The sequence below is a fragment of the Gouania willdenowi genome, chromosome 9 (genome assembly GCF_900634775.1).
Source record: "Gouania willdenowi chromosome 9, fGouWil2.1, whole genome shotgun sequence".
In the NCBI taxonomy this organism is placed as follows: domain Eukaryota; kingdom Metazoa; phylum Chordata; class Actinopteri; order Blenniiformes; family Gobiesocidae; genus Gouania; species Gouania willdenowi.
Genome location: NC_041052.1, coordinates 39,886,022 through 39,898,412, shown reverse-complemented (window position 1 = coordinate 39,898,412; position 12,391 = coordinate 39,886,022). Strand labels below are relative to the sequence as shown.

General features: G+C 35.5%; 1 protein-coding gene across 2 annotated transcripts in view; it reads right to left on the bottom strand.

Annotated features, from left to right (window-relative positions):
• Positions 1-12,391, bottom strand: part of unc5ca (unc-5 netrin receptor Ca) — a 345,163-nt gene that overhangs the window by 82,903 nt on the left and 249,869 nt on the right. For both annotated transcript variants that reach the window (XM_028456479.1, XM_028456480.1), the window contains exon 5: positions 453-633. In XM_028456479.1, the coding sequence (XP_028312280.1) occupies positions 453-633 (181 nt within the window). The remainder of the gene's footprint in view (positions 1-452; positions 634-12,391) is intronic.

Sequence of the window (12,391 nt, the reverse complement as noted above, 5' to 3'; positions counted from 1 at the left end):
ACTTCAGCTACACAAAAATTGCACAAAAATACGCATTCTACAAAACAACAAAAATAAAAAAAATTAAAGTAACAGAAAACTACATAAAAATGCACAAATATACACAGAAAACAACAAAAACTACCAAATCACAAATAACTGCCAGAGATTTGAGTTCATTAGCAAACCTTTGACTTTTATCATGAAATTATATTTTGAGTTTGTTTTCAAAATTCCATCTTTAATCTAGACATTATATTTATCCTATATTCCAGAAATTTAACATTTCACTTTAATCTTGACATTTTGACTTTTGTCTTGATTTGCCCAAACTGGCCAAATCAAAACTGGCCCTAACTCCGCTTCCGTAAAAATTTGACAGAATTGCCACAAACAATATGAAGTGTATTTCTTCCTTTGACAGACTCGTGGAGACACATTTATCACTTATACAATTAACAAATAGATCTTACCATAAACAATAACTGTCGCTGTCGTGCTTCGTCTTTTAGCCACGATGTTTTTGGCGACACACGTGTAGTTAGCCGTGTCGGACAGTCGCGCTTGTTTGATGATCAGGTTGTGGTCGATAGTGATGTAGAAGTTTCTGTCCTCAGCTGGATCAATAATCTCCTCATTCTTTAGCCACTCCACCTGTTAATGAGGAGATGAAGTGGAAAATTAACAGCTGAACATTAAATCTGCATTTGCTGTAAAAAAAAAACAAAAATAGGCACTTTATTCCTCTAGAACAGTGGTTCTCAACTGGTCCCACCCTGGAACCCACATTTTGCCACGGACATTAAATCGCGTCCCACTTTTTATAGAATTCAACCAACAAAATGTTGTTTTTCAAAAATAGCTGTTGAAAACACATATATAATATTTTTTTCCAACATAAATCTACATATTTTCCTGTGTAACATGCATTTCACAGCATGACTATCTAAAAAAAAAAAGTTTCTTTCAAAATAAAATTCAACATAACAGACAATAGGCATTTATTTAATTTTGACCAGCTGACCGCGACCCACCCAGTACAGGTCCACGACCCACTTTTGGGTCCCGACCCACCAGTTGAGAATCGCTGCTCTAGAACACATGCAATAGATATGAATAAAGTTGTAACATTATCTAAACCTTTTCAGAAAAAACAAATAAATTATACCACATTGTTTTGAAAAACTAATATTTAAAGCTGCAGGAGGCATATATATTATAATTGTTGAACATTGGCAGGAAAAAAAATGAAATTTGTGAAAACGATTTCTTATTCTTATTTTTTCTTATTGTTCCAACCATATTTTGACCTGCTACTACTCTGCCAATTCTAAACCGATCTACATCATTCTAAAGTCAAAATGTTCTACTGCTTAGTGACCAAGTTGCTACACACATTTTAAAATGCTAACACTTTCATTTTTAATGTAATATTAGGTTCTATGCTTTTACTGTAAACTGCTAAATCTCTGTCAATGTTTAGCTCAAAGACACAATGTTAGCACCAACACGTTGTCCATTTTCTAATCGACAAATCTATCTACTTTGTACAGGATGACAAAAACATTGACCCATTCACATTGTTTGTCATGCTGCATGCAAATCTTAATCTGCTTAGTGACTATCATAATATTTGTACAATGCTAACTATCTTACTTTTAATTTAATTCAAGGTTTTATGCTGCTTTTAGCTAGCCTTAGAGTGCTTGATTAGGTCTGCTAGAGTGCAACAGCTGCTGCTCATGAACCCTGAGGAAAAACTGCTGTTAAAACTTTAATCCTGCAGCTACAGTAACAATTTATAGCTTAAAATGTTACTACAATCTTCCTCTTTTCTTATAATTCTACTTTTCTCAGTGTGATCAGAGCCTGCTTCTCCCTTCCTTTGAGCAATCATCAAGAGGAACCTGCGGTTCAAATCGAAGCCCTGTACAATGTCTGTAACTCTGACTCTAAACAAAAAGTGAATTGAATCCTCAATGACTAAAGGTAATGCTGTTCATTCTCTCTGAGTACTGCCTACAAATGTCTAAGGTTTAGGTACAAACTTGTGTTCACTGACAATAAACACATACAGTAGTAGAGTTGGCAACTATTTTTCGCATTCCCACTCGCATTGTCGTGGCAATGCAATTTTTTCTAGTTATAGTCATTTTGGGTGTCACAATTACAATAGAATATAAACAAGTATGCAACTGGACTGAATCATAACATAACATAACATAACATAACATAACATAACATAACATAACATAACATAACATAACATAACATAACATAACCACTCGAGCAGACATGGGCTCGTCTGTGAACGGTCACATTTACAGACCTTGATGTCACTGTTAGCTTATCAATAAACAGAAAGAGATTCATCACATTTATAATAAGTGCTGACTAAGCACTGGGAGTGAGGTCCAAGGCCAACACAGACTGACTTGATAATAATGTTTTTCTGCAGTCAGTGTCTTCTCCTCGTCCTTCTCTCTCTGCTCTATTTCAGGTGTCGTGAAGCTGATGATGTCACTTCCTGATCTGTGGTTCACGGCTCAACTAGTCTGAGACATTCTGATGTTCTATCTCTCTATCCTGTTCTGTTGGTCCTTCTGTCCACTAACCACAACCAGTCCACGCAGATGGCTGCCACCTCTGAACCTGGTTCTAACGGAGATTTCTTCCTGTTAAAATGGAGTTGTTTGTTCCCACTGTCACTAAATGCTTGTTCATGTGGATCTTGTTGGGTTTTTTTCTTTCTTATTATCAATTTTATAATTGATAAGCACGTTGAGATGACTTTGTTGTAATTTGCGCTATACAAATAAAGTTGAATTGAATTGAATTTATTTTTTGTTTAAAAAGCCTCAAAACCGTATATTATGATTTGGCATCACAATAACTATTATAATAGTGATAAGCTTTTCCAATATGAAAATATGATGATGATTTGGTTTTTTACATAATTAGATTAGATCTTCTCTATCTGCTTCCTCCGTCTACATTCCCATAAAGTGAAAATGTCATGTAATCTATTTTGTGTTAAACATAATTTGTATCTTGCACTTTCTGATTATTTTTGTAACCCTTTGCCATTTCATTTTAAATATTATTGTTAAGCTTTTTGTAATCTTACTTTGTTGACTTCATCGTCCATGCTTTTTGCAATAATGAAACATTTCAGAAACGTATTTTTGTCCAGTTGTTCCAGCCACGCCTCTTAAATTAAAAATGTCCCTTGAGAGCAAACAAGTTTCAACCTTGAGGAATAGTTTCTTTTAAATGAGTAATACTGCTGAATGCAGGGTGTGCTAGGTAAAGGGTAGGACACAGGGAACTATTGTATTTATGAGCTTAATCACATTTCCTGAGTGCTGTATTTACTAGTTCAAACCCTCATAAATTCATCCCGTCTTTGCTTTATGGCAGGCACATAAACGCTCTACCTGCGTTGTTTCATTCATGTTGTTATAAATGTCCTCCTTTGACATTAGGAAATGGAAAATGCAGACACACGGAAACTAAATTATGTTTTTTTTCCTTTAATTTCGTTTACAGCTTAGAGTGAATATTTCTTTCTTCCACTCATTCCACAAACTTTCCTCTGATTGTTAGAAAGTTAGTCATACAGGTTTTTCTATTTTATATCCAAAAAAAGAAGTTGTGTGACCTTTTATTTTACATTACATAAAGCAGTGGTTTTCAACCTTGGGGTCAGGACTCCATTTTGGGTCGTGAGACACTGGGAGGAGGTCGCCAGATGCCTTCAAGAAACAAACAATATTCTTTGACCCTTTCAATGCATTTTTGCTACATTACTCCCATTTCTGACATTTCTCCATCAAATTTCAATGCCTTTTCTGCACTTTGTTTTTTTCTACTTTCAGGACATTTTCAGCACTTATAAACCCTTTCCACCACTTTTCCACCTCATGTCACATATGTTGACCCATTATTGTCACTTTTAACCTCTTTTCACCAGATTTCATGCTTAGTTTTGCCAATTTAACCACATTCACGATTTGTCATGCCCATTATTTGCCAGTTTAAACTAGTTATTCCTACCTTTTAAATACCATTACCCCTCCCCCCATTTCTGCCACTTTTAAGCCAATATTTAAACTCTTTTTACCGCATTTTCTCTCTGTTTTTGGCCACTATTTTGTAACATATATATATATATATATATATATATATATATATATACTGTATATATATCATAAAAATACAACATACACATGAATGTGCATGAATTTAGTTTTGCTTCAAAGTAAATTAAAAAGGTTTAAAATAAAAAATGCAGCTCTCTTTCTTAATCCCTTACTGTTCTTTAAAATGTAAAACACTTAACACTGTAAACACTTTATTGGCCCCGCCCATCAGAACCAAACCGTGCACCATGACCAAAAAACGAGGTACGTATTGAACTGTGCGGGTCTGACTGTATTGTTGCATTAGTCGTGCACTCCCTGTATGTTTGTGAGTTGGTTTTTGGTGCCATTGTTTGGTTGGTCTAAGTTCAGATCATAGTTTAATCTGTCATTGAGCGTTACGTCTTTTATTGACTCTGAGATTCACCTGTTTGAACTATTTCTTTGTACGCACAAATAATACGGGCACATGCATCAACCTTGTTCCTAAAACTCCTTTTCCATTAACCCCACTAACCTCCTGGATTGAAATGTGCTTACTTTGTAAATGTTTTACTGCAGTGTACAAAGGAGCTGAATAATAAATGGATGTTTGGGGATTTATTTTCTAATAGGTGACATACTATAGTTTTTACATAATATCTATGTTTATTAAAGCTGTAAGAAAACATCAAGTTGGTGATACATTGCAAAATTATTGTATCGATCCAAAAACATATGAATAGCACATAAACGCACGGTCACTAGATAAATCACATAATGTATTATAGCTGGAAGTTGATTGCACTTGATTTCCAGTAAACATACTGGGCACTTTTTTAGATGTACTGTACGTGGTTATTTAATATTATTTTCTTTATAATTTAAGAACTAAACAGAATCAGCATCTGTTGTAGAAGCAAAAGTTGTACTTTTAAGTTTGATTAACCAAAGACTTGTTTTTGATATTGGTATTTGAATTAAATTTAATTTGTTGCCATTTACTTGTATTTCATACCATTATGTACTTGAAGTGAAAGTGAAATTTGTAATTATTGATGTATATTGTATTGTTAAGTATTGAGATATATCATCTTGTGACATGCAAATCATGATTTGTATTGTATCACTGGATTCATGGCATTACACACCCCTAATGTTCATGTTTATTCCCTCATGGTACATTTTCTATAAGAGGATTATTTTCTCCATCAGCCTGTTATTATCACCGTTACGGTAAAGCTCGTATGTGTCGATGATGAAAATAACAGAGAAACTCTGCAGTGTTTGATGACGACTAAAGGTTGAAGCGTTTCAGACGATTTTTGCTTCATTGGCTTCAGACAAAAGGACCACATGTGGTGGCTTTAGTAGCACTGCTGTGCATCATTAGCCACAGCTGGTGCATGCGAGGGTGTGTGTGTGTGTGTGTGTGTGTGTGGTGTGTGTACGTACGGCGGGTGATTGGATCAAGTAAACCCCTGGGGGGGAGAGTGTGTAGTTATTTTAACACTCGACCCACCATCACCTGTCCATCTTTCTTTATCCACGCACGCACGCACGCACGCACGCACGCACGCACGCACGCACGCACGCACGCACACACACACACACACACACACACACACACACACACACACACACACACACACACACACACACACAAATAACATTGCAGCTGCATTATTTGTGCATGACTCATTCACTCCATCTTTCCTTAACCCTCCTATTATCCTTGGGGTCAATTCGACCCCATTCAAAGTTTATCTTTCAAAAAATTATAGTTGACTTTATTTTATTTTTGGGCTTCATATTTCATGACTTTTCCTACTTTGATGAGTAAAATTATCAAGATGATATTTTTTTTCAATGTGCTGAACACATTATTGCACGCATTAGCGTTCCTCTGGGGTCAATTTGACCCCATGCTGTTTTTACTGTGTAAAACTTGTCCGTCTGTGTATTGCAATCTGCACGCTCTCTTTCTCTTGAAAATGTCCTCCAGAAAAAGGTTTACTGTCAGTGAGGTTATGGAACAGCTCTTTCACAGTGAAAGTGACGTAGAGGAGAATGTGTCTGAAACTTGGGGGGGGGTCACCAAGAGTCATGATTGTGCACCACAACCAATAGGGTTCATACTCTTGTGATTTGGATGAAAACTATTCAAGATAAATGAATTAAAATTAAAAGTTTGTCTTGACGGTGGCGCTAGAGGACAGGTCAAGGTTTCATTATCAAGGGCTTATTTATGTATTCAACAAATAAACAAAGTGTCTGACACAAATAACTCTGGGGTCGAATTGACCCCAAGGGTAAAATGTGTTGGGGATGATAGGGGTAAACTGCAGGCTTTTTTAGTAACTTGTAAATATAGTGTATACTGCGCTCATATTGTGAGTGCATGAAAATGTGTGTATCTGTGCATCAGCATAATCTTTGAAGCATTAATATAGTGATTTGGTGTCAGATTCCACCCGTAAACCTTTAACTGTGAGCCGTTATCATCACTCACACAAAGACTCTTTGTAGTTGCTCAACAAGGCATGTTTTAACATTTGTCATAGCGATTCTTTGCTTTGGTATCTTACTTCTGACTCTGTGGTCGTCTGCTATTTGTTTTGCTTTGGGAAGATTTACACGGTGTTTCTCTTTGTAACGTAGTGTGACTCTGATGTTCCTGCTCTCAGCAGCAGATATGCAGCAACGCTTTGCTTATTCAAAAACATTATTTCTGCTACTCTCCAGTGCTACAACGAGAGTGTATATCTCTATATCTTGTCCTACTTTTATCTCTGAGCGTGTGATCATGCTTTTTGTTCCGCCACCCCAACAACAGTCCATATTTTAATAAGTTGTTCAGCACCTTAACATAATTTTATTCCACTGTATTTATCTTTTTGAGACATAAAAATCTCAAATATTATGTTAGGGTTTCATTTATTCAGGCAACTTTTTTCAGGAAATTTACTTTGAAATGTACTTTGATCTCCTGACATGTTTTGACTGCCAACTGTCAGTCTTCCTCAGAGGGATGCTGATCACAAACGTGTCCTTTTTCTACTGCATTTGCCTTTTTGAGACAGAAATCTCAAATAATATGTTAAGATTTCTCATATTCAGACAACTTTTTTCAGGAAATGTACTTTGATCTCCCGACATATTTTGACTGCCAACTGTGAGTCTTCCTCAGAGGGTTCTGCTGATCGCTTTCATGTGTCCTTTCTCTACTGTATTTTTTTTTTTGAGACATAGAAATCTCAAATATTATGTTTTTTTTTATTCAGACAACTCAGGAAATTCACATTGAATTTTACTTTGATCTCCTGATATGTTTTTCGACTGCCAACAGTCAGTCTTACTCAGCGGCATCTACTGATTGCTGTCACGTGGGTGTCAAACTCATTTTAGTTCAGGGGGCCAATTATGGAGCAGTTTATTTTAAGTGGGCTGCACATTTTAGGTGGGAAAATTAGTCATTAAATCATTATTGTTCTCTAGTTTGCACATCCACTTAAATTAATCAAATATAATATAAAAACACTGATAATATCAAAGAAATAAGTAATAGATATCAGTCCCTGCAGAATCTTCACTGTCAGTTTCTTTGATTTTGTGTAATTTAAGGAAATTTTATGGAATAATGTGAAAAATATTGCAGGATTCGGGAACAATTGAAAGTTCTTTTAACAATTTGAAATTAAAAGTAACTTGTTGGACATTTACACAATGATTCAGGATTTTCTCACACTTTTTTTTGCTTTCTGCTGTGGCCCAAAATGGAGGCTCTAAAAGGCCGGATTTGGCCCGTGGGCCTCAAGTTCGACAAGTAAACAAGTCAGGAGATCAAAGTAAATTTCCTGAAAAAATTCTGAATAAATGAAATCTTAACATATTTCCAAAAAGAATACAAATTTAACTTGTTGGAATTACAAAAAAAAAAAAAACAAAACTTTGACATTAAGATCTAAGTTAAACATTAAAACTAAAACTGCTTTTAAGTCAGTATTTAGATTCACTTTGTGTGGAGTATACCTGTAATTAAATGAAAGTCAGTCAATAGGTTAGGCAGCAAGAAGAATGAACAAAGTGGATTTGATCAGACAAAGCTTTTATTCTTTGGAAGGAAGAAAAAAAAAAGAAAGTATTTGATTTCTTTGTTGTGAGAACAGAAGAATTAGACTCTCATTGAACCTGTTTTAAAATCCTGTTACAGTTGAAACTCAGGGCAAGTCTTCATCTTGTATCTGTGTGTACGCAAGTGTCTGAGATGGTGTTCACGCACACACACACACACACGCACACACACGCACGCACATACACACGCACACACACACGCACGCACACACACACACACACGCACACACTAAAGTATGTGAAACTAAGAGTTTTAGACACTTTTTGGTTGACCCTCCCATTATCCTCAAATATTATAATCTAATAATATAACACATTTTACCCTTGGGGTCAATCTGACCCCAGGGATATTTGCCTCCACAAAATGTGACCAAGTTTTTGTGACACTTTGTTTATTTGTTGAATACATAAATAATCCCTTGATAATGAAACCTTGACCTGTTCTCTAGCGCCACCATCAGGACAAACTTTCACATTTAGAGTTAATGTATCTGGGAAATCTTTCATTCAAACATTTTCTATGTTAGGGTCCACATTATTGACCAGAGGTGTAAAGAGTACTGATATATCCTAAAGTAGAAGTAATGTTCATTGATTGAAATTGTACTCGAGTACAAGAACAAGTCATACATAAAATACTCAAGTACAGGTAAAAAAGTAGATCAATTGATTAGTACTTTCACCCCCCATGTTTATTTTTGGTAATAAACGTTGCCACGGTTCCCTTGCATACAGTAAATATTTCATGTAGAAACTTAAAAAGGAAGAAACACAATCTTGCAGAATTGCAACTTAATTATTATTATCAATTATTTTCCACAAAGGCATCTGTATAAAATAAAAAGGTTTGTCAAAAATTCCTTTTAAAATAAAATAACACCAAAGAAAGAAGAGAAGAAGAGCTCCGTGCATTAAATACAGACAATCAGGATCCACTGCTTATTAATGCTGACCCAAGTAGAATCTGTCTGATGCAAAGAACTGGTTTTCTCGTCAGAAATGGTTGAAGGTTTGGTTTAATGGTTTAAATCTGGTTTTCTTCTCTTCTTCATGCCGTCTACGAAACAGCAGAGTTGCAACTGTCGCCCCCTGCGATCACAGATTTTCTCGGGTCACAAATTTTGTTTATCAAATTTCAGTAAACAAAAGAGGTTTACATCGACTTATTTTGAACTTTTACTGATTGTTAGATCAACCCAAAGCAGTACAAGTTGTTATTTTGACTGAAAAAGCTGCTAAATGATCCTGAATGCTTCACCTCCTATAGAACTCAATGGACTAAAAGGGGCGACTGGCATCATCAATGATGCGGTGCACAGGGTAAAGTTGTCCCAGTTTTAAAAATGAAAACAAATATAATGTTTGTTAGGCATCGATCTTCTAAGTAGGACATTTAAAAGGTTTTAGGCTACATTTGTAAAAACAGTAGAGGATCTTTTTAAAGTTTGACCTGATGGTGGCGCTGACAAACATTGAATGGGGTCAAATTGACCACAAGGATAACATGATGGTTAATGTAGATTGTGATGCTCACTAGTGACTAAAGTGTTAATGTTAGTCACTGTGGTTGATCCCCTTGATTAAGTTCATTAACTGGATCCCTTTAAGAGCACAGATGAGTGGGTTAAAGAGCTCTCAGAGTTATTAGTCCTCATATGAGTGGGTGGGGATTGAGTGTGTAACGTGTCTGTGTTATAATAATGATATTTACACCCCACCACCTGCTGGATGGGGCAGGTGTGCCTACATAAACAGCACAAGGACAGAGAATGGAGATGAACCCACTTTATATTCAATAATTTGTTTCTCTACCAGTGCTCTTCAATAGTCTGAACCTATTTAGATTTATAAAACATTTTGCAGATCTTTCCTACAATTATCAAAGGTTTAATACATTTCACGGCTGTTAAGGGTGTAAGAAAAAATAGATTCTGCGATATATCACAATATTTCACAGCATGAAACGTTTTTGTTATTACAGTTATTTACCATTTACTTGTTCTCGCAAGTTTAAAAAAAAAAAAGAAATACATTGTACTTCATACCATTTCATACTTGTAAATGAAAAACTTGTAATTATTTGTGTGTCTCCAACAGTCCATGGTTTACTCACTAACTTCAACTACCAGAGCATGTCAGCGCACTGTTTAAGAGAGCGTAAAGGTCCCTTAGCAGAACTATTCTTCTCTGCTTCATTGTCTACTACCAAACCGCAGAGTTGGAACTGTCGCCCCCTGTTGTCAGCGGCCACAGATTATTTTTTTGGGTCACAATTGTTTTTTATCATCTTTCGATGAACAAGAGGTTTACATCAACATATTTAACTTTTACTAGTTTTTTAGATCAACCAAAAGCAGCACAAGTTGGAATTTTGACTGAAAAATCTGCTAAATGATCTAAAAATCGGCTAAATGATCTAAAATTCTGTTAAAAGATCTAAAAATCTGCCAAATGATCTAAAAATCTGTTAAAAGATCTAAAAATCTGCTAAATGATCTAAAAAACAGGTTGAATGCTTCACTCCAATAGAAAACAATAGGATATTTACAGACAGTGGGGCCGTGTGACATCATCAATCACGTGATTTCAAGATGGCAGAACACAGGCTCTAAAACTGTAAAGTAGTCCTATTTTTAAAAGTGAATCAAACAAATATGGTGCATAATAATGTGTTTTGTTAGGTGTACATTGTCTAATAAGGACATTTAAAAGATTTTAGGCCACATTTGTAGAGAAAGTTGAGGCTCCGTTTAATATAATATAAATCGGGTAAACCACAGGCTCACATTAGCTTAATAAGCTAATCTAACCATTGGTAGGACTGTAAAACATAGGCTGAGTGAATATAAAGCATAAAATATATATGAAATACATTTTCATAGTGATTAAAATTATTTATTTAAAGCATTAATTGCATTTTTGACACAAACCCTTAATTGGCTTTGTCATCATTATGACATTTTGACACTTGGCTAAAGCTGTGCGTGGTTATCAACGAATAAAACTATAGCAGATGCTACAAACACACAAATCACATATCACACACATGCGCACGCACGCACGCACACACGCACGCACGCACGCACGCACGCACGCACGCACGCACGCACGCACGCACGCACACACACACACACACACACACACACACACACACACCAGCTAAGTAGAATAGTAATCAAGCTATTCATTAGTGTGGTAACAAAGGCCATTACTGGCTAATCAACAATCTTCAAACTCAATCGAGGAGAGCTAATACAAATTTAATTCAGCAGCACTATTTAATATGGTGCTGTGAGCGTGTGTGTGTGTGCACGTGCATGTGCATGTGTGTATCATGATGAAACAAACCTACACGGGTATAATCCGCTTCTTCTTCTACATCTATAACATCTATAACAGATATGGGCATTTTTACATTTAAAAAAATACGAAGAATTACAACATTGCGGGAAATAAACTGAAAATACTCCAAAAACACACAAAGCTACTCTAAAAATGAACAAATCAACAACAAAAATACACAAAATGACTGAAAAATATACAGAATTACAACAAAAGTACACAGAAAGACAAGAAACCCCCAAAAATGACTTACAGAAATACACAAAAATTACTCCAAAAAACGCTAAATGACAGCATAAATATACTGTGTGAGTCCAATAAATATACATTTTACAGAAAAAATAGACAAAAGGACTACAGAAAAGCACAAAATACAATCATAACAAGCAAGACAACAACAAACATATACAGAATGACAGAAAAACACACAAAATTACTATTAAAACGAATTGTTCTTTCCTGTATTAATGCTGAGATTGGTCATTATTCTAAATGCTGACATGATTGTTGATCATGTGACCCTCGGAACAAACAAACATCCCCCCCCCCCCCCCCCCGTGATAAAAGTTGCCCATTTCTGGTCTATAATGTCGCAGTTTATTTCCTACTTCAAAAACATAACTTCTACGTTGATTAATTGAGTTTGTTAGTTTGACTAAATGCTAAACTTTTGACATTCGTAACTAACAAAACACCAAGTTCTTTAAAACAATACAAGTAAGTCATACATAAAAAAAATCAAGTACAAGTAAAAAAGTAGCTCAATGTAAAAGTTACTAGTTACTTTCACCCCCCACGTTTATTGTTGGTAATAA